The sequence below is a fragment of the Triturus cristatus genome, chromosome 3_1, assembly GCF_964204655.1.
Source record: "Triturus cristatus chromosome 3_1, aTriCri1.1, whole genome shotgun sequence".
NCBI lineage: Eukaryota > Metazoa > Chordata > Amphibia > Caudata > Salamandridae > Triturus > Triturus cristatus.
In genome coordinates this window covers 207139946-207164347 of record NC_140583.1, presented here as the reverse complement: position 1 = coordinate 207164347, position 24402 = coordinate 207139946, and the positions used below count along the sequence as shown (strand labels likewise).

Here is a 24402-nt window from a genome sequence, read left to right as displayed (position 1 = left end):
GAATGGTAAATTAGCAATTCTCTGTTGCGCTTCTGGTTTTAGTCTCAGCTAAGAGTGGAGTCTTGTGGATATGCCAATGCATACCGATGTGCTGCCAAGTCAAGAGTATTTTTGTAAAGAGTTCCACAGGGAACAATCATATCTACCCAAGAGAGCTGTTGCACTTGCCGCCTTCATGATCACTGCAGATGTTGGGCACATTTATTTTCCCAACAAGTCCATCCTCTTGCTCTCTTTGTCTGGTGAGGCAATAGAAGTAGGACCAACTGTTTGCGATTTTTTTCTTAGTCGCTACTACAATCACTGAATCCGGCATAAAGTCTTGCCTTAAAATAATTAAAAGAAAGGGGGAGGGGGTTATGATCTGGTGGTTTGTACTTCTTTAGAAGTCTGGAAGATACGTTCCTAATAAATGCAGGTGTCAAGAATAGCTGCATTAATGGCTCCAAACGCTAAAAGTCTTGAAGAGGTTCTTTGATGCAAAGTCTAAACAAGAATTGACAATGCAATAGGTCTCACAGTGACATTATTTTGAGCTATTGACATTGTAAATGGCAATGCCTTTAAAAAAATTAAAAGGCATTGTTATTTACAATACCATAAGCAACACCTATTGTATTGCATAGCGTGGTGTCCGTGAAGACGGCGCCACGCTTACGGAAGCTTAAAAAACAAAAAAAAAGTGTGTGTTGGGGGCAGAGAGAGAAGAAGAAATGAGACGCGAGATGGGGAAATAAGGAATGGAGAAGACAGTACGAAGAAGGTGTCACTGTGCAGTGAGACTATTCTTAACTAAAGCCACACCTCAGCTAACAAACGCTGCAGACCCAATCGCGAATGTACTGGCGCCTAAAGCGCTCTACTCAGAAAAGCATTAAGTGAGTGAATGTACCTGTGTGTGGGTGAGTATCTGCATGTCTGTGAGTGAGTCTGCCTGTACATGTGTGCTAGTGTCTGGGAGTGTGTGGGTGGGTGAGTGTGCCTGTCTGAATGAGTGAGTGAGAGTGTGTATTTGTGTAAATGTTTGTGAGTGCAAATCCGTGTGGGGAGTGTGAGGAGGCACTTGTGTGTGGCTGTGAATAAGCTGGAGTGCGAGTGTGCCTGTGGGAGTGTATGTCTCTGTGTGGGTGTGGATGCGAGTGTGTGTCTGGATGTGAGGGTAAGAGAGCCTGCGTAAGGGAGTGGATCCTGTTCACGTGCCTTCTTGTCACGAAAGCTGCTGTGTGTGTGTCTTGCGTTATTGCTGCTTGAATGAGAACGCGAGTGCCCAAGACCCCTTATATTCCGGTCTGAAAAATACATAGGAAGAGAGTTGTCAGGATTCTCGTGAATTATTTGAAAAGCCGCGCTGACGCCCAACTGAAAACTCCTGTTCGCAGGAAGGTTGGATTTCGAGGCACATTACCCCGCATGATCCTAGTAAAGCTTTTCTTGCGTTTCCAAAAGCTTAGTTCACAAGGAAGGATATATTGTTTAGTTATTCTGGAATAGCTACATGAATTATCTGGTCATTTGTTCAGCAAAGAAATAATTCAAAAACAAAAGCCCGAACTCCCAAGCCACCCACACACCAGCTTCTGTGACTTGCCTCTTGCCTTCGAGTGCAACAAGGCAAAGTGTATCAATTGTTTGTGTGTATGTAAGTACATATGTTTTAAAGTAGCATTGTGTCCCGAACATTGCATTCCATCTGAAGAAGGGCTCTCTGGGACTTGGAAAGCTCTGGCGTGGGCGCGTTGTATTAATTCAAAAAGAAATAGTGAGAGGATGTGGTGTATCCGCATAGTGGGCTAGATGTGAACGGCGGACGGGCGGGTGCAGAACTGGGAAAAGGGGGCAGCGGACACCAGGGACGCAGAGTCCGAGCACTAGGTGCAACCGATAGCGCCTTGTGGCCCAGAACCCACACGATGAACACAACAATCAAAAATCCCAAGATATTTAAATGTGGTTAAACAAAGCTGTAGAATCATAGGAGCATCCGAGAGAGGCTGTCAGCAGGGCGAATTTTGACTGGGCTGGGAGTCCAACAGCTCACGACAGAGGTGGGGGTACTCTCCCCTGCTGGGGGTGGAGGGGAGGGGGCACCTCTCTCTCCTGCCAAGGGGAAGAGCGCCTCCCTCCCCATTCTGTTATTGGAAAGCATGAAGGAGGGGAGGATCTTTGTGGAGGGGGCTTTGCACTTGGAGAACAATGAACCAAGAGTCCCTCATTCACCGTCCCCTCCTGTCGGCTCTGCACCCTGAAGCAGGCAGGATGCGTGTATGACACAGGGTAACACCAAGGGCGGCACGCAGCGCCAGCAGCGGGCACAGCCACTGGTGAACCAGAGGGCGCACACCCTACTGCGCAGAACACACACCCGCCAATACACATCTGGTGAACCCCCGGCTGCACAGGTCTCACCCCCCACTCCCAAACGGACACATCTGGTGAACCCGAGGGCACAGTCCCGGCTGCACAGGTCATGCGGCCGCATGTGGACACATATGGTGAACCAGAGGGCGCAATCCTACAGTTCACGCAGCCGCCCATGGACAAATCTTGTAAACTTCAGAGCCCATTTCTGGCTGCACTGGTCACATCCAGCCACCCACTGGAAAATTTGGGGGTGGCCCAGAAAGCACAGCTGCCCCTCTCTCACATCTGGGGTTCACGCCAGGTCACTGCTGCACAGATCACGCACCACCCCACGGGCAGACCAGGTGCAACCGATAGCTCCTTGCGGCAAAGAATCCACACGAGGCACCCCGAGACTGACACATTCGAAGGGCCACTCCCACGCCCGACTCACCAGCTGCATGCAGCAGAATCCCACCAGCGTGCATCGCCCGTTGCACTTCGCCATGGTGTAAATCTTCAGCCGGTCAGCGGTGAAGGATTCTCCTGAGCCCCGGGCTGGGCTACCCTCGGTGGCTAGTTGCTAGCAGCTGAGCCCACATGCCCACCATCCAGTCTCGCCCTGCCGGGTGGCCATCAGCAAGCCGCGTGGAAGGCAGGAGGCACCTCTTCACAGGCTCTCCCCAGCCCTGCCACACCTCTCGCGCATCCACGGGCTGCGGGGTGATGACAGCCTGCCATGCATGTGAGAGCGAGCTCCAGCTGCCGCCGCCTGCTCAGGGAGGGAGTGACTCCCCGCGCCCCGAGCTGCACAATTTGCAATACAGATTGGCTGCACTCCTGGACTTCTTTCTTAGTTGTGTACACCAGGCAGGAGGGGGGAGGGACAGAGGAAGGAAGGAGGGAAAGGGGCTGAAATCACTGATCTGCGCAGGAAGAGGGAGGCGCAGGCCCATCCGAACTGGATCATTTGCTTCACGGCTTGTTTAGATAACACGCATACTTTGGATAACAAATTGCTTCACGACTGCCGTAAAGCAGACGATCCAGTCCGGATGGGCCAGATGAAAAGGGGAAAGGGCAGCAACCAAAAAGGCTCAGTTCCTATCGGAGGCCAGAGTTTTACCGATGACGCCAGCCAATGAAATTGAGGGGCGGGGCTTCAAGTCCCCTTCTGAAAATCCTCATCTACAATATATCTCGCCAGATCGAGCAGCGCATGCGCGCTGCAAGGCTAGGCGAGACCTAAAAATGACTAAAGTCGAAGTAGTCATGGTGGGCATTGAGATGTTCAATATTGTAGCCCCTCTCACTAATAGATCATTAAATGTGGAGAGATTGTCTCCTGTTGAGACTATACTTGGAGGGTTGGGGAGTAATCCCTTGAGAAAGTTGAAAGCGAATATCTCCTATGGTGAGATTGTGACCTTGCCGATGTTCTACCTGATTGTCTTGAATGAGAAGAGTCAGATCTTTCAGTAGGTGGTCTTCTGGATCTAGAGTGAGTTTGATGTCTTTTTCTCGGTGAACTCTGTCTTCTTGCAGGGGGCTGTCTGACTGGTGACACAACATAAGTGGCTTCTCCTAACAGTCTTGGAGATGAGATTTGCCCAGGAGACAACGAGCTAGAACAGACCGTCTCCAGAGTGTTCCTTTAGGGCGAATATGTTCAAGAATAATCCGAACCAGGAGTACCCCTTTTCTCAAGTCTGTAACCATCCTGGTGACAAGCTGAAGGATGAAGATCTACACTTCAACGTCACAGGTGTTGCTCTTGACCATGACTGCTGTGTAGCGTACCGTGAATTGTTCAATGTCGACACAGAGGGAATCAACGCCGAGAAGAGATGATTTGCAGTTAACCGCGGTGTCTTTGATGTTGACGGTGGATGCATAGGCGTCAAACTTGGTGGTGTCCCAGACAGTAGTGGTCTTGCCGTTGATGGAGGAGATAGACGCCGACACTTATATCTACGTCAAATGGCACCTTAACATGGACAGAGTGCCTTTCAACAGCAAACAGGTTGGTCTCCTCGATTTTGATCAGGACCAATATCTGTCCCCTTTGTGCCTGCTCTTCTTGGATCTCCCTCTAGCAGAGTTCTTGGAGCAGAAGGAAAGCGCTCTGGTGGTAGACTGACCTTCACCATGACATCTTGAGGAATAAGCAGACGTCTCAGGTTTTTCTTGCCGTTTCTCCTGTAGTCCATGCAAACAGATTTTTTTCCCCCAGGCTCTCAATATTCTTCTAGTCAGGTTTTTACAGTGCTTACACGAGCTAGGCTGATGATCTTCTGGAAGGCAGTAGATACAGACTCTGTGGATCTGGTTGCGACACCTTTTTTGACAGGAATGGGCTCATCACAAAAAAATGAAGGCATTGACAGAAAAATTCCAACTTTTAGTCAGAAAAAAGGCATTACAATTATTCTAATCCTGAAAAGATATTTTGTAAAATTCTGATAACAAGTTTTAATAAAGCTTATCTCTGGATTTCTTTTAACCAAAAACGCAGAGCTCATTTCTCCAGGATCCTGTTTCCAGGAGCCAGAAAAATAAAATGAAGTGTCACCAGTGGAGCATGATGGGATACTGTGTACTGTGAAGTTCTTAAAAGCACAGTGCCAGCTGCATTAACTGAATGTATTACTTACAGCCTATTGACTAAGTCTATCTTTCATTTCTCCTTTAAAAAAAGGAAAGAACAAAAAAGTGTAAGAAAGCTTTTTTATGGTCACTTATACTCAATGGTGACCTATATAAAAAAAAAAGGTTTCTTTTTTAGAATTAAGATAAAATTTGGACTTTTTGGACTGTTTATATGCTTCTATTGTTGTGTGAATATTTTTTTCAAATTGGTACGCATATATGCCTCCATTAGACCAAAAGCATCAGTCTTTGTAGCATCTGGATCTGTTTACAGTGCACAGGTAAGATTTCCAATGACATGAAAGTTGTGTGCAACAGGAGCACTTACCTTCTCTCCTCTCTCTTTCGACACTTGCCGTTTTTCATTCATATCACACTTATTCCCCAAAATCATTCTTTCTACATCCGAAGAGGCATGCTACAAGGAAAAGGGAGAAAACAAACACAATCTTAAAAGTATACAAAAAATAACAAAAAAACAACTGAGTGGGTTGAAAAACACCTCGGAGCCAGTATCTAAGCACTAACCAGCTTGCCGATTTATGAGAAGCACAGAAAAGATATTGGCTGCTTGGTGGCCAGACAACTGACCGTAAATCAGATTTAAGGTAAGTTTAGGCATTTGGATAATATCAACTACATTTACTCATTACAATTTATCTACTATGGGAATAAAAATAATGGTTTATTTGAAGTACAGAAATAAAAACAAAAAAACAGGTAAACAAAATGCTACTTGTTTTAGATGCACTGAACAATTTACTTAAAACCCATTAGATTCTTGCTAAAGATCTACACAATCAAAACTAAATATCGAGGCAAGAACCTTGGGTAAAAGCCTGAAAAACAACCTTCATGGCACAACCGGTAATCATCTTAGTTCTGCCTCCTGCTCAACTATCTGGGAACACCGCAACAGACTAGGATGGAAACTGTGGTCATTAATTTGAATAGTGACCACTTTGCACAACACAGCTAAATATGCCATGGGAGTATGAAAAACACCAGAAAGGCGATTTTGGTAATGTTGTGGTGATTTGGATAATGTGGAGGAGGGGAGTGCAATATACAGGAGGTTGAAAAGGGCTTTAGCTGCAAGAAGCGTTATGCGAACTGTCTGAAAATGTTAAATTAAGATCTACGAGATCAAAGCTCTCCACAAATCAAAAAATTAGAGTTACTCCCTCCCTGCGGTCTTACTTTAAGGTTCAACAATCAGTGCAAGTAAGAGGTGGCCATTTCTATATACAGAGCGAGCCCACTGAACCACCAATAAGCACCGGAGCTCATTTAGACAGATCACCTACACATAAGAAGGACCTAGGTAATGTGAGTGGTGAGGAGACGTCGAAGATTACCGGAAGAGAAAGGTCAACTATCCTGGCTAACGCAACCCCGATAACTACACATTTAATGGAGGTAACATTACCACAAACTAAACCCACAGAGAGACCTATAGAACAAGAAGCATTGGCAACAGCAACAGAGCAAGAATTAATCACAACCGAAAAAATCATGGAGGTATTTGCTGAAAAAATAATGGCAGCAATGACAGAAAAATTCTCAGTCTCTGAGGAGAATCAAAACAAGATACGCAAGTATGTGAACGTTTAGACCAAAAATTAAATGTCTTGGGAGAGAGAGTTACCGCAGTAGAAGCAGCAGTGGAATCCCTTAGTAAAATGGTTAGCACGAATCAAAAAGAAATTCGAAAACTAAAAGACAACGAGAAAACAATCAAAGAAAAGTTGGAATCACTGGAAAACCAAGGGAGAAAAAATAACCTTAGGATTTTAAATGTACCGGAAAATATGGAAGGATCGATATAAAATCGTTTATTGTCTCTCTTCTTGAAGAATTTTTCCTGTGGGCCAAAAGCTGCAACTTGATGGTGGACATTCAGAGGGTCCACAGGGATCCTTTCAGAAAAAGTGAAGAAAAAAAAATCCAAGAAAAATGTTGGTAAATTTTATGACCTACACCCTTAAAGAAAAAATACTGAGTGAGGGTTTAAAAAGTGGAACACTAAACAAAGACAACTGGTCATTCAAAATCCGCTCAGATATATGTAAAGCCACACAAGATAGACAGTGGGAATTGGGACAATATATGCAGGAGTTGAAAACATTGGGGGCAACTGTCCAGATGAAATTCCCAGCAGCATTAAGAATCATGTGGTGAAACAAAATGCACAATATTAGAGAGCCTCAAGTAGAAAACCTTATAAACCAAATAAAAGATATCCAAAGGGAGAAATCAAATTAATTTAAACACAAGAGATATCCCTCCAGAATAATCTAATCGAAGAAGGAAAGAAAATCTTACAACATTTTTAAGTAAGAAAACTGGTGAACCGGAGCTCGAATCGGGTGGAAAATTCCATCCAAAAGAAGAAGGGAGGCTTCCTCAGGGGGGGGAAAAACGAACCTCGCAGAAACACTATAATGTAAAAAGAAATACACGGGTGGGGAGCAAATTAGGGAAAAAAATTTGAAAAAATATCCTCATAAACCAAAAATGGAGTCAAAAGGATGTCAAACAAAATACATACAAGAATGCCTTAACACAGCCCTCTCTGCAAAACTCTTTAAGAAGAAATGACGAGAGAAAAAACAGTAAATGTTCTCTCATGGAACGTTAATGGACTAAGAACTCCCAACAGAAGGAGAAAAATTATGGAATATATAAAAGACGGAGAGTGAGATTATTATACTTCAGGAAACTCACCTTGTTAGTACGGAGTGGGAACAGATAATAAAAAGATTAAATTGGGTAGAAACATGTATATATACTACCCAAGACTGTAATGTGAAGGGGGTAGCAATTATCTTAAAAAAATCCTTAAAGGCAAAAGTGATAAGTAAGAAAGTAGACAATAAAGGAAGATGAGCCATAGCGAAAATAAGAATAGAAGGAAACATACTTAACATAGTAGGATACTATGGCCCAAACATAGATGACCCTACACCTCTCCAAAATCTATACTCGGAACTTCTATCAACATCTGATCCCATAATAATAGGAGGAGACTATAATATAATACTGGATCCAAAAAAAGATAGATCACCCCCAAACAAACACCTCAACCTACCCAAGATGAGGGAATGGCTAAGCATGTACACAAAAGATTTAGATTTGGAAGATATGTGGCCACAAAAAGGAGATAAAGTATATCCCTTCACCTTCCACAATAAGAAATTAGGACACAAATCAAGGATAGACTTTTTCCTCTTAAATAGATCCTTACAGAATATAGTTAATTGTATTGAACACATTCCTGCACACTTATCTGACCACTCAGCGGTAAAATTAACTTTGCTTCTACCCAAAGATATAACTCCTTCTAGATGGACAGTAGATCGATCTTTACTACACAACCAACAATACATCAGCCAGCTAGAAACGGTTTCACTACACTATTTCGAAGACAATGCAACAGGCACCTCAAAACAAACAACCTGGGACGCATACAAAGCCGTGATAAGGGGTAAATTACTCAGCTTAGGAGCACATAAAGTAAAAGCTAAGAAACTGGAAATCAACAAAATGGAATTCGACATTAAAAATGCAGAGTTACAACTAGAGAACGAAACCTCCCCAGAAAAAAAGGAAGATTTAGAGATAAAACATCGAAGATTAAAAGAAAAGCTAGCAAATTATTTAGAAACCATTGTGAGAGAAAAATGGGAAAACAGTAAACTAGCAAATTATGAATATGGGGAAGGGTGCGGAAAACTATTGGCATGGAAAACAAAATGTGAACAATCTAGGAATAATATACCATGCATCCAGATATCAGAACAATCACTAGAAACATTCGAAGATAATATAATAAGACAGGAGTTCTCAAAATTTTACTCTGGCATATATAAAGAAGATATAAATCCAACTAAAGAACAAAGCGGTAAATATTTAGAAGCTATTCCCCTTCCAAAATTAACAAATGAAGAAAAGACAGAGTTAAATCAAAGGATTAAACCTGAGGAAGTCAGAGAAGCGATAAGCAATCTAAAAAGAGGAAAAGCCGCTGGGCCAGATGCCCTTCCAAATGAATTCTATATAACACTAAAAGAGCACCTAGTTAGTAAACTAACAGACCTAATGAATAGCATATATATAGATCATGAAAAGATCCCAGATTCTTGGAACAACGCGATAATCCGTATTATTTTAAAGCCCGGGAAAAACCCAAAAACATGCGAGTCATATAGACCAATATCGCTACTTAATTGCGACTATAAAATTTTCACACAGGTCATAGCAAAACGACTCGCTAAGCTTATGCCTGGATTGATTAATTTAGATCAGAAAGGATTTATAAAAGGGCGGCAAATTCATGAAATCACTCATGAGTTGTTTGCAGCAATTGATATCGCCACCTCCAAAAAACTCCCCCTCACTATAATCACCTACGACGCCGCTAAAGCGTTCGATAGGGTAAATTGGGCTTTCCTAAACGAAGCAATAGGAAAATATGATCTGGGGGAAAGTGTCGCTCACGCGATAAAAGAAATGTACAAGAATCCAAGGGCTAAAATAATAGTCAACGGCAACCTGACTAACAACATTAAAATACAACGTGGTACAAGGCAAGGTTGCCCGTTGTCGCCGTTACTTTTTAATCTTTATATCGAACCACTGGCCACTCTGATTAGGGACCACCCACAGATCTCTGCTTTTAAATATCAAAACTGGTCAAAGAAAATAGCATTGTATGCTGATGACTTAATGGTATTTACAACAAGCTACGAAAGTGCCTACCAAGCATTGGATAAGATGATGAGTGACTTTGGTAAAGTCTCAGGCTATCTAACAAACAAAGAAAAAACTGAAGCAATGAGCTGGAACTGTAATCCACTTTCACCGTATAGTAGGGACAAACTAAAATATCTAGGAATCACCCTGGTAAAAGAAATGGACAAAGTCCCACAACTAAATTTAACGATAATTGCTAAAGAAATGAGAAGACTACTTAAAACATGGTCAAGCCTACCATTAACTTTCCTGGGAAGATCCAATGTAATAAAAATGTCTATTATCCCAAAATTCACATACCTTTTCAATACCATACCATTGGATTTTAAAAAAGAACTCATGAAGAAGATTCAAGGCGAAATTGCAAGTTTTATCTGGGCCTCAAAAGGAACGAGAATAGCCTGGAGTAAACTCAGGAGGAAGAAAGATCAAAGAGGGATAGCTAGTCCTGATTTATTTGAATATTATAGATCCTTCCAATTTAAGAATTTTAGATCATTATTGAGAAAGTATCAAGACTACCCAAGTTTCCTGCAAAACATGACCGAGAAAACAGACCACTTCCTGTTTAAATTCGGACATCCAAAATTAAAAAAAATAAATAAAACTGAAGATTTTATATAACGCTGCTAGACTTTGGTTCCAAATAAGAAGCTCAGTAAATATACCGTATTACAGTACAAAAGCACCAATATAGGATTCTCCAGGGTCACCGGAATGCTTAAAAGACTCTTTAGCAGTGCCACTTAAAGCAGCAGGAATAGTACTATGGGGACAAATATTAAAAGGAAATGAGATAATCCCATGGAACTTGCTATATGAACTAACAGACGGTAAGATATCGAAATTTAAATATTACCAGCTATCAAATTGGGCCAAGTAGCTACAAGAGAAAAATACCGGAAACGAGACACTTGAAAGCGAAATGATAAGAACCACACTAATAAGAAAAGAAACATCAAAGTGGTATTGGACACTTATTGAATCAGGAGAGGAAGATTTCTCAATCCCGGAAAATTTTTGGAGGAAAGACATACCAGATCAAGAGATAGATTTACAACTGATATGGCAAGAATCTATGGGGAAATGCTGGTCCTGTATAAAATCAGCACCATTAAGAAGGAATCACTTGTTTACAGTTCACCGGGCTTACTAGACCCCAAAGAAACTGTCTAAATTCAAAGGATTCAATATTAAGCTCTGTCCCAAGTGCGGAGAAGCAAGAGCGGATGACATCCATATGTTTCAAAAATGCCCCGCAATAACCAACTATTGGGAGGAGATTGGTAAGACAGTGAATACGATACTAAGAACCAACATAACTGTGTACCTCTCTCATTTTTTGGGGGGATACACAGTAACACAGGTGCTGATAGAAATAAGTTAAATAAAAAACAGGAAAATTTACTCTTTGTATTAATGCTATTAGCCCGGAGAGAAATCTGCATTAATTGGGTTAAACCGATCGCTCCAAGTTACACAAACTGGTTAAATTACACCATTAAAATCAACAACCTCGATAGAAACAGGGGCTATACGAAGAGAACAAATTTTTGGGAAATTTGGGAACAACATTTTCAAAGTAACTAAAATCTTTTACTGGGTCATGAACAACAAATCCAATGATTAACGCGACAAACCATAATACCAGGCAGAAATGATTTCTGCCGAGTAGTCAAACTGGCTAGCTCCCCCCCCCACCAACCAATGGTAATATTGGAAACGATAAAAGGTAAGTGGAGGAAAACTGATGGATCAAAACAATGAAAGGGATACTCCCCAAAAATGCAATCTCAGAAAGTGATGGGGCTGTGAAGGCAAAGATTAACGAAAAAGATCAGACTCCAGAAACCTCCTTATCTATACAATCGCAAAATGATTAAAAAAATAAAATAAAAATAAAAAAGAAGCGTTATGCCAGGAAGTATCGCCAATGAGTAATGCTAGCATAACCAATGAGAAGAGATTTCACAGTTGAACAACATAATTAAAAATATGCTGTTGCTTTAGTGATGTGGCATGAAGTGTGGTAGGAAGATGCAGTAGAAATTCCATCTAGTGCACATTGCCCCTCTAAAGACAGTCCTACGTGTTGTGTATGAGGTGGTCAAGGGGGTAAGGAAATATGAACACATCTTGTAATCACATTTAAACTGCTCCCTATTGCAATGAGAAGCCTCTTGAAATTTGCTTGCATCACCTGTAAAGCTTCCCTCTAAAGCTTTCCACTCTACCTTGCCCGCAAACTGAACAACTTTGGTGAGGAACAAGCCTTTTTCTGGAAGTTCACCAAGAGTGTATTTCACCTCACAAGCAGGACTGGCTTCTTAGGGCACCTTCAAGAGCGAACTAAAGATCCTGTTATTCCAAGGCAAATTCTTCCATTTTAATTTTTATTCCATTTATCAAAAATAAACCTTGGTGAATAATGTACATTATTGAAATCATCAATACATTTTTATACATTGTCCAACATTGTGTCCAAGAAAAGCGATATATTTTCATATTTATAAATTTCCTTTTAACCTTATACGATGCATATATATGTGAACTTAACACAATTTTGAAAAAATTGTGTAGATCCAGAACATAAATGATCCAAATAGAAGAGTAGGCTGGCGGTAGGTTAAAACACTACGCGCGTTTCGGCTGCCTTCATCAGGGGACCGTCACAACATTCACTGCATGGAACACAAGATGGAAGAAAAGAACACGAACGAAGAGCACACACACACCCAAAAACACACACACACACACACACACACACACACACACAAAAAAAACACACACACAAACAAAAACACACACACACAAAAACACACACACACACAAACAAAAACACACACACACAAACAAAAACACACACACACAAACAAAAACACACACACACAAACAAAAACACACACACACACACACACACACTTTACTTATCAGATATTGACGTCAGTTAAAAGATCGTCCTAAATTCACAAGTTTAGTAGGGTGGTATTAATGAAAGTGCTTTCAGATAGTGTACCATATAGGAGTATGTATGGTATGACGTAGGATTTAGATTACTTATTCAGAATAGTCCCAACAGTGTCCTTTCACTGGAAAAGGCTTACAAAGAAAAAAGATAGAAAAAATAGATTTGAGATACTTCTATATTAGGTTTAAAAACGTATAGAGATGCCCTTGTTCGTGCATTCTTCTTGCCTATATAATGATTTTAGTTTTGCCAAAGCAGTTGGTGACCCACGCTAGACAGAAATCTAAATCACAGTGGTGATAAGGTAGGAATGGCCAAATTACCTAACACTGTGTAATGGGTTACCACGTGGATAATGTCAATCTAGCACTTAAAATCTGATACAATGGCATTCCTTCTGTGTTGAGGAATGAATAGAGAAAAAGATCATGTTCAAGGGAATGATTAAAAGCTGTCTAATGGGATACAATGATCACCTTTATGGCTAATTTCACCTTTAATTTTTATTGCTAGGTCTTCAAGAAGAGAATATTTTCACTGGCTGTACAAGGGTACAGAAACTGATGTAGTGTCCGCATGTAAATGTTCCAATGTATATGCTTGCACATACGATACACTGCCAACGACAACAGGCATTGAAAATGCAATAGGTATCGCCTTTGATTAAGTTAAAGCCATTTGCTTTGCTAATGGTATTGCAAATGCATAGTGTGGCAGCGCTGACCACGGAGTCAGCCGACTGAGGCAACATTCAGGAGCTCACGAGAGCTAAGGGGGTGATTATTGATTACGCTCCCTTCTTGAGGTAATCAGTGCGGCCCTCTCCTCTCTCTGTTTCCAACTTCCTGCTTGACTGATACTGATACAGGGAGAGGCGCTACAGGGACGGCCACCTCGCATGACGTGTGGCCAGTAGAAGCATCGATTTCTTGTCTTTATGGGGCCATGTGTTTCTAATTAGAAACACATAGACCCATAAGATAAGAAAGTGCTTTGCGACAGCAGCAAAGCAGGCGACCCAGTCCGGACCGGAGGCGAAAGGGCGTCAACAAAAAAACCTAATTTCCAATGGCAGGCCACCGTTTAGCATAAACGTTGACGTCAGCCAATGGAAATGAGGGTCGGGGCTTCAAGCCCTCTTCTCAAACTCCTCGTTCACAATAAATCTCGCCGAGCGAGCAGCGCATGCGTTGCAACGCTAGGCTAGACCTAAAAAGGATATGAAGTGATCTTAAAACATGTAATATATGTGCTAAATGCTCGGTATGTATCGATATATATACGGGCCAAATAGCATGAAGTATGCTGATTACTTGTATAAGGTGACACTTGTGGTTAATAAAAGCAGTCTAAGGGGTGCCAGGCGTTCCATCCCCAGTGCACCTCCATGCTAATAAGAGAATGCCAGTTAGTGGTTTTTTTTTTTTTAAAAGAGCGGTAATTCAGGCCGGTTTGAGGGCTGAACAAAGAGAGCAACCGATAAAACATGCATTATTACCCTGTCGAGAGAAAAGTAGATGTAAAATTATCCTTTGACTCTGGGGTTGATTTGAATGTAAATATCGAACAAACCGTAGTAATAATGTGTAACAGTGGCTGCGGTCGGGGCATAATACTCACGACATAGGTGTTTACCAGTCAAATTGCAATTTTTTGTAAAAATATGTTTTTATTGATTTATAGTAATTTAACATGCCACAATACTTGAATCAGTGTTACATTCCTTAATCAAAATATATAGAAGAGGTAACCACACAGGGATATAACACCAATCTGTCAGGAGATGAATACGCATCTATACAATTGACATCAGTACATACATTATTGTGGTGAATCATAATAGAACAGTGTTATCAAGGCAATTTCCCCCATAATGGACTATTCCATCTCCGCATGAACTGTCTATAATAGTCTGACTTTAACTAAACCAAACCAAACCCTTGGGCCCCTGCTTATTTCATGCTTCTCTGCATCAATCCAAGAATACTTTTTGCAAATGAATGTAAAATGTAGTCGACTCTTCAGTATGTAAATTTTCTTAAACGGGCTACTTGCTAAAATGCTACATAAAACTAGTAAATGAACAATTGCTTAAGCTGCCTTGTGCTAGTCACCCACTCGCTCATTACCAGCAGGCTGGACTATGGCAACGCCCTCTACGGCCGGAATGAACAGAACTCTTCTACACAAGCTCCAAACCATCCAGAACACCGCAGCCAGACTCCTCCTCGGAACACCACGACACAAACATGACCCACCACCTACGAAACCTCCACATGCTCCCCGTCGAGAAGTCTCACCATCAAACTTCTCACCCACGAATACAAATACCTCCACAACATCGGACCCAAATACCTCAACGAGAGGGTCTCCTTCCACGTACCCAAGAGGAACCTCCGCTCCGCCGACCTCGCCCTGGCAGAGAACCCCTGCATCCGCAGAAGCAGAGCAGGCGAGACCTGGAACGAGCTCCCAGTGAACATCAGACGCTCTGCGACCCTGCACACTTTCAGGAAGAACCTCAAGTGCTTTTCGACTGAAACCGGGGCTGCACCCCCTCCCTCCCTCCCCCCCCCCCCCCCCCCAGAACTCCCCACCTCCAGCACCTTGAAACCCTCACGGGTGAGTAGCGCGCTTTACAAAACCCTGATTGAAGTGACAAAACATTTGACAGACTCTTGTTTCATGGAAGACAGAACTAGATTGAGCGGTATCTACATTGTGTGAGGGTCCATTCAAATGGCTCAAAGCAAGAGGGAATGTTTCTGGATGCAGGTAAAAAAACTGGCCATAGTTCTGGAACTGCAGATGCTGCAAATGTTGGCTTGTAAAATAAACAACCAGGACCCACTTTACATTTGTTTTAGAAAAGGGTATATGAATAGGATAGCTTACGGGTAGAGTATTTTTTCTAATTCTGCACAGACCATTCCTTTGTTGTTTGAGACCAAAGTTTGTATTGTGTCTCCACCACAAATTCTTTTTTACAACCTTTCTACATTTCACACAACAGAACTGTGGTATATTCAACGTGTTGTGGCCAATCTTCCACTGGTTCCACTTGCACCTACAATTTATTCTGAGCGAATGCAACTTTTGGCTTTGCTTATTAAGTATTTTGCCACACCCCTCTAGCTTTCTACACAGTGCAGTTAAATACCTACGTGTCACCTCTCTTAAACTAGAAAATTTCTTTACTACCCAACACAAATTGGGATCCAAACGTCAACAAATCCTCTAGGACTAGGAATGGGACTTTAAGGCTCAATACTTATTCAATCTGATTTCACAGTCCTAGTTCTTTAAGGTGTGTACCACTGCCCACCTCTTTAGCTAAGTGTAGAAAGGTGGCTATTTATATGGAGTCCAGCCAAACCTCAATTGGTTTACAAAGGCACAAATGATATTCTAAATATTCTCTTTCGTGATAGTGTGGGTGAGCAGTTTGCCGTATCAGAAGGTAGTGCTAAGCATTTGTTGTACTCCGAGGCAATAATAAATTCGAGACCAATTCAGAAAAATAAGTTGAATTATTAAATACAATTTGATACCAAGAACTTCGTTATTGAGTAAGTACTTTTGCAGTTATAAATTTTTACAGGTAAGAAAAAGAGTTCAAGCTCATGCATCTTTACGCAGCAGTGTTTCCCTATGGGAGAAAAGGAACTTGTTACCCACAGTTATTTGCAATCTGTTTCGGGGGGGGGAAGGGGGGGTGGGAGGTTGGGGGGGGGGGGGGGAGATGGGTCTCCTTTGTGATTTAGGGTCATAGGTGGCCAGGTCCAAAGACAGTTCCTGCATTTAAGGAGGAGATCCGAATTGAAAGGTCTCTTAGCATGAGCTCAATCAACAGCTATATGCAAATTTTTAAAGCTCCAGGTATGAAATCTTATTTAACCTGGCTTATTAATTTGCAGCCCAGATTTTGTCTGACAAGGTTAAGATTAAATATGTACATCATCTAGTTGCCTTCCCTTTGGCTGGTTCCCGGGTTGCCTTTCCTTCTTGTGGCCCATGTGATGTCACCTCATCCCAATCTACTGAGTACTTTATGCTATTTTGCACTGTGTACTGTTCGCTGAGAGCTCCGTTTTTGCCTCCAATTCTTTTGCACAAGCCCTTTACATCACACAAAGAAGGCCTGGGATAATTACAATCTTTAGCCACACCAGAAATTAGTTTTTCTGTATTTATCTATATTATCACTGCTATAAAGTTAAGGAAAAAGTATGCGGCTTAGATCATAAATTGTGGTGTTTCTTTTCCCTAGACGCTTGTTTCCGGTTCAGGGAAGACCTTGCTTGGCAGTTCGGGCTGGACTGTTCCCATGAGGCACAGGGTCAAGATTGATTTGCATATAGCTGGGTCTGAACTGAGGTGGCGAAGTGAGCTAAAGAACTATGGTGGATTCAACCCAGATCTGTGACTGGGGGGTGGGGGGGGGGGGAAGGGGTTGGGGGGGGGGGGTGAGTGTCTGAAAAATGTCAGCGCTCCGTCCATCATCTCCTTGTGTTGGCACTAGTTTAATTATGTCTGGGCGGTGGCCCTGTGTTTCACTTGCAGATCTAAAAGTAACTTTACTGGAAACATGAGAGTGGAAATGGTTTTGGTTATGTGAGTCTACGTTTCCTTTTTGTTACAACAGTGAGTTCATTAAGTGTTTTCTCATGCTGGAAAGAGACTGGTCGTGCCCGGTCATCTACAAATGAGCGGATTATGCGCTTAACAGGCTTACGAGCAACCTTTTATCACATGGGAGGGTTTTGTAAGACTCAATGCTGTGTGCTGCTAGTCTTGCGGGACAGCCACATCACTGTAAGGCAATACATTTTTTGGGCATGTATTCCCAGTATATGAGGGTTCCGTTGCATTACCCTTGGTGATGTGTACAATGCTATTTGATGATTTTGTTTGAGACTTCTAACACGGAGCTTACGGGTAACTTTCCATTGTTCTTTAGTGAAAGATGTTGTATATATTTCGAGAAGATCAGTTTAACACAAGCTGTTTCTATTTTTTTCATTCTTTAGATGTGGCTACAGTTTTAAAAGGTGAAATCAGGGACACCTTCTTTCGCTATTAATTGCCCAAAACCTACCTTGGTCAAGCTTTACGGCCACAATACAATTAGGACCCAGTGATTGCGAACCATGCTAATTCGTCTGGAGTTCTATAATCAGTAAATCCTTTTGAGATCCCCTGTTTTGGCGCTCTCTGTAGACAATATACTTTTGTCCTTGTCGATAAAGTTACTTCAATATTTGTTTCATCATGTCTTTTCATCAGCTGATTAGCGCATGACACCTGTCCTCTTATGAATAGACATACTTACACACATGCTGGTCACACCTACATAGACCATGTAATGCCAATGCTATACATTACTGAGGACACTAGTCACGATAATCATTCTGGGCTGTCCGGAATTTTGACACCACTATCATGGTACCCTGGAGATAGACATTCTTACGTCCGCTTCATGCATTCGTCTTAATAATGTCCATTGTTAGTACCTGCGGGCTGTAAAACCACCATTCTCGTTAAACTGTGTGGTCATATTTTATTAATTTTATTGACAACAGTTCTGTCGCCTTGTACACGCACATTGTTTGAACCACCACTTCCTGAAAAGATGATGTCATCTTGTAGTCCTAACCGTATGCTCTGATTGGCGCTGGCTCGAACATCACGCATAAATGCACCACCTGATCGGCGCTTCGGTACCTCCCACAAACACACAGGGGAGCCCGAGGCACCGACGGATAGGGGAGTGTTACTCGTGCATAAATCGTTTTCTTCTAATTTCAACATTTAGAAGCTTACTCTAACATTAGCGTAATGTGGGTTTTGCGCAGTACAACACTCCTCTTTGGGCTATTTTGACACCACTATTCTGGTACCTTGCGGATAGACATTCTCATGTCCGCCTCATGCATCTGTCCCCACAACGTACATTGTTAGTATTTGCGGGCTGTGGAACGACCATTCCGTTAAACCAGGTGGTCATATTGTAATTTTATTGACAACAGTTTTGTCGCCATGTACAAGCACATTGCTTGAACTACTACTTCCTGTAAAGATGATGTCATCTCGTAGTCCTAACCGTATGCTCTGATTGGCGCTGGCTCGAACATCACGCATAAATGCACCACCTGATCGGCGCTTCGGTACCTCCCACAAACACACAGGGGAGCCCGAGGCACCGACGGATAGGGGAGTGTTACTCGTGCATAAATCGTTTTCTTCTAATTTCAACATTTAGAAGCTTACTCTAACATTAGCGTAATGTGGGTTTTGCGCAGTACAACACTCCTCTTTGGGCTATTTTGACACCACTATTCTGGTACCTTGCGGATAGACATTCTCATGTCCGCCTCATGCATCTGTCCCCACAACGTACATTGTTAGTATTTGCGGGCTGTGGAACGACCATTCCGTTAAACCAGGTGGTCATATTGTAATTTTATTGACAACAGTTTTGTCGCCATGTACAAGCACATTGCTTGAACTACTACTTCCTGTAAAGATGATGTCATCTCGTAGTCCTAACCGTATGCTCTGATTGGCGCTGGCTCGAACATCACGCATAAATGCACCACCTGATCGGCGCTTCGGTACCTCCCACAAACACACAGGGGAGCCCGAGGCACCGACGGATAGGGGAGTGTTACTCGTGCATAAATCGTTTTCTTCTAATTTCAACATTTAAAAGCTTACTCTAACATTAGCGTAATGTGGGTTTTGCGCAGTACAACACTCCTCTTTGGGCTATTTTGACACCACTATTCTGGTACCTTGCGGATAGACATTCTCATGTCTGCCTCATGCATCTGTCCCCACAACGTACATTGTTAGTATTTGCGGGCTGTGGAACGACCATTCCGTTAAACCAGGTGGTCATATTGTAATTTTATTGACAACAGTTTTGTCGCCATGTACAAGCACATTGCTTGAACTACTACTTCCTGTAAAGATGATGTCATCTCGTAGTCCTAACCGTATGCTCTGATTGGCGCTGGCTCGAACATCACGCATAAATGCACCACCTGATCGGCGCTTCGGTACCTCCCACAAACACACAGGGGAGCCCGAGGCACCGACGGATAGGGGAGTGTTACTCGTGCATAAATCGTTTTCTTCTAATTTCAACATTTAGAAGCTTACTCTAACATTAGCGTAATGTGGGTTTTGCGCAGTACAACACTCCTCTTTGGGCTATTTTGACACCACTATTCTGGTACCTTGCGGATAGACATTCTCATGTCCGCCTCATGCATCTGTCCCCACAACGTACATTGTTAGTATTTGCGGGCTGTGGAACGACCATTCCGTTAAACCAGGTGGTCATATTGTAATTTTATTGACAACAGTTTTGTCGCCATGTACAAGCACATTGCTTGAACTACTACTTCCTGTAAAGATGATGTCATCTCGTAGTCCTAACCGTATGCTCTGATTGGCGCTGGCTCGAACATCACGCATAAATGCACCACCTGATCGGCGCTTCGGTACCTCCCACAAACACACAGGGGAGCCCGAGGCACCGACGGATAGGGGAGTGTTACTCGTGCATAAATCGTTTTCTTCTAATTTCAACATTTAGAAGCTTACTCTAACATTAGCGTAATGTGGGTTTTGCGCAGTACAACACTCCTCTTTGGGCTATTTTGACACCACTATTCTGGTACCTTGCGGATAGACATTCTCATGTCCGCCTCATGCATCTGTCCCCACAACGTACATTGTTAGCATTTGCGGGCTGTGGAACGACCATTCCGTTAAACCAGGTGGTCATATTGTAATTTTATTGACAACAGTTTTGTCGCCATGTACAAGCACATTGCTTGAACTACTACTTCCTGTAAAGATGATGTCATCTCGTAGTCCTAACCGTATGCTCTGATTGGCACCGGCTAGTTTGCCACGCATAAATGCATCACCTGATCGGCGCCTCGGTACCTCCCACAAACACACAGGGGAGCCCGAGGCACCGACGGATAGGTGAGTGTTACACATGCATGAATCGTTCTCTTCTAATTTTAACATTTAGAAGCTTGCCCAAGCATTAGCGTAGTTTGAGGTTCTGCACAGTACAATACTTCTCAGTGGTATGTCGTCTGTACATGAGAACTCACCCATTTCTTTCCCAGTACGCGAGATGTTCTAACCATCTCCCTACTTTGAATCGTGAACTACACCTGACCTGGGTTTTAAATTACCTTGTAAATCACCACATGATACAAACACCATTGTGACCACTCGACTGAGTGTTCATAGACACATTTTTCTTTCTCACTTACAGAGACTGTTGTATCTATCGTTGCTCAAACTTTACGGATGTGGCCACTTGTTTTCCGTTTCCTTCCTTTTAGACAACTGATTAGGAAGGTTGCACAGTAAATGTCTCTGTGTGTGTGTTCCTCTCGGAGAACGATCCGTCCCGAGACTTTTAACCCCCTTCTGAATGTCTGTATGTTTTGAATGTTTGGTTGACATAATGGAAAGAGGAAGTACTACATTAGTATTCTAAAACATTTGTGAAGGAGTACATAGCATTCTTCACACTAACACTGATCCACTCTCTTATTCATTGTAGAGCGGGGTCTCCCATCCCTGAGTTAGTGACCAGGTGAGGTCTGTATCTAGAAAGGTGCAGGTGAGTGCACAGCTTTAATAGCTTACTATTACAGTGCGCCAATAATTATTGGCATTTGCTTATAAAGAACCGCCTCGAATGATGCGTTGTTTAGACTTGTAAGGAACTTATTAGACTATACCTATCTCTCAAAACAATAAATACTTTGATTTCTCCATTTGTTTCAGGAGTGAAGTTCACCCTGCCTTTTCTGAGATCTCATCACTCAAGGTTGTACATTTGACAATTTTGTTTTAAACCACTATTTCACTGTTGCAGTAGCTCCATTTAATATATAGGTCCTGAAGAAAGCCGGACACAGTTCCATCTGGGCTGAAACTAGTTGACCCACTGTGAAGCAACCTATCTGTTCAAAGTTGCTTTAATATGTTTTTAATAGGATTGGCACAGAGATGGTGATTAAAGGCTGTTTCTCTCTTCTCCAACTCCTTTTTAAATTTCACTGTCCTGCACTGCACTAATACTATTTCCATCACGCAAGAGATAATTTACTATCTTTCGTGACCACACTGATCAGCTACCTTTTGCTTCTCTCCTTCTGTGACTAGACTTTGTTTGTTCAGTTGCAATCTTATTGCTAAACGATTTCCCTCAAGGATTTGAGGAAGAGTGGCTAAGATTGAAGGATGACCAGATGATGACACTGGCCTCTCTTGGCAGTTGATGGAAATCCTGACAACTTTTTGTGATCTCTGCTGTACATAGGTATATTCCCATGTAGTTAAGTTCATCTTTGTGTTTGGGATGTTGGTAGTTCTGTTCCCTACAAGTTTTGTTTCATTAGACCACCAGTTCCTCACTGTTTGTTTGTTATAGGTTTTGGGGATTGGAACTGTAGCTTGGACGGTAAACTTTCCCTCAGACCCTTTTTCTCCCTCCTGGAGTAGTGTATGATATTCGATACAGAGACCCCGACTGTCTAGTTCTGGAATGGCTCTCCTGGGTGGAATTCTATGCATCTATCAAAAAAGAAGTTTCAGTTTATGTATCCTGAATTCTGGAGCACAGGTGGCAGGCATACAAACAGTATATCAAGTATAATTATTGTAGTTTGCGGAATGGTAACAGCGTGAATCTATATTAGCCATTCAGCCACAAAACTTAAAAATAATCAGTGCAGACTGTCCATGCAGTTGATCACCGTCATACTACTGCCCTAATTCAAGGAAGGAATTTCTGTTGATAATGACATTTGAGTCTGCAAATAAAACAGGTCTACTGGTGAAGATACAAGTAATGACAACATTTGTAACATCCTCAGCACTGTAAAAAGTATACATTCCTGAATTTAAGGCACCTAAAGGGTGCCTTAACTACCCTTAACTAAAAAGGCAAAATTCTCAGTTACTACCATGTAAATGAAATAACTTCATTTGAGTGGGAAAAAACATAAGGTGGATGAGGTGATGCTAAAGGACAGGAGGCTCAAGTAAGACCAGATTATTGCCTTCCTATGCGATGTATCCCAATACTGCTTTATCACCCGGGCCAGGATCTCCTACACTCGGATATGATGAGTGGAGTAAGAAAGAAGTAATTTTTATTCTTTAGACAATAGATGATCTCTTGAAAGTTGCTGCACTTCCCGGTATGAGGTCCGGCCTGCCATGGTATAGCAATATTGCTATATATGTCAGAGGCATTCAAGGCAATGGCCGCATGAAATCTCAAGGTGAAATTCCTTCAGCTAATTTGCTGATTTGTCAATCTGTGGAAAATCAATGCGTGTGTAAACCACAAATTAATTTTGCAATAACAGTTTCCATCTGTGTGTCCATTCATCAGTAAAGAAAAAAAGCTGTTGTTGGTTAAGTAAAATTGCATGTGGCTGATCTTTGTGGGAAAAGCCACAAATACTCTTCTATGAATGGCAATGAAGTCTATTTGTGCCCAACTATCTATTTTCATGTTCAATAAGTATGGCAGCCATGAAGGATCACTGATGAGAGCCAGTGATTCAGTTTGCCGGCTGACAAAACTTCCAGTTGGACAAGTGCGCACTGTATTCAATGAAACACTGAGGTTTCTTCACATAGTTCAATTTATTGATTGAAACGAAAAGTTACTCCATAAGGTTGAACTTCAAAAATTCATTAGTTCATGAATCACTTGAATATTATATCCATAATCATCTTTTGACAAAGCGTTCGTGTTCAATGTTAAACATCCACCCAATGCATTTCGGGTCAATCGAATCTGACCCTTCTTCAGGGGTCTATAACAAATGAAACAGGACCATTAAGTTCACTACACAGTGCAAAAATGAGCGCAATTAATTAATTGGCACACAAATGAAAAGCAAAATATACATCTACCACATCCGGATTTAAAAGTAAAATGTGCATCTATTACATCCGAAATCTAGGAATACGATTGGTGGAGTTTTTAATACAAACTATAACTGTGATGAATAGCGAAAAGCAGTTAAAGGACTTGAACAAGAAACTGTCTATGCAGTGTGGTAAAAATAATTGTATAATGGCGTGTATAGGGACGACCAAGTGAAAATCACCCATGTATTGAGCGAGCCAGTTTTAACAGACAATAGCGGTTAAGGTTCAAAGTTAAAGTGTCTGAAGTTAAACTCCATTATACGCGTCTAAACATGTATTTCATAAACCACTTACTAGGGACCGGCGGGTCTCAGTTGCCGTTGAAACTCTATTGTCGATGTTCAATTTCCGCGCTGATGCAATGACTGTAGTAAAGTGGAATGTGATAGGTCGAATGATATAAGGAGATCATAGTCACATGATACGGGAGGAAAGGCTAATGGTGACGTATAAGTGGAAGGCCAATGATTTTGTATCACACATAAGCGTGTGTCTCACGTGATCGGGGGAGCAGCGGCTTGACTGGTGCTAGCGCGTTGAATTCAATAAAGTAATTTGATGTAGATAGAAAAAAGTGGCGTGATATAAATGGAAAGAATGTGTGCTGAAATGCCGAAGGTTCAGAAAAAACCACTGGATATACAAAATAAAAGTTAAAAGAGAGACAGTGTTAACACATGGACAATAAAAGATACAAAATA

General features: G+C 42.0%; 1 protein-coding gene across 1 annotated transcript in view; it reads right to left on the bottom strand.

The window, feature by feature from the left end:
* The window catches only part of RAB8B (RAB8B, member RAS oncogene family), a 184472-nt gene that overhangs the window by 89665 nt on the left and 70405 nt on the right, over window positions 1-24402 (bottom strand). Inside the window, exon 5 of the mRNA XM_085643672.1 lies at window positions 5318-5407. Coding sequence (XP_085499798.1) covers window positions 5318-5407 — 90 coding nt within the window. The remainder of the gene's footprint in view (window positions 1-5317; window positions 5408-24402) is intronic.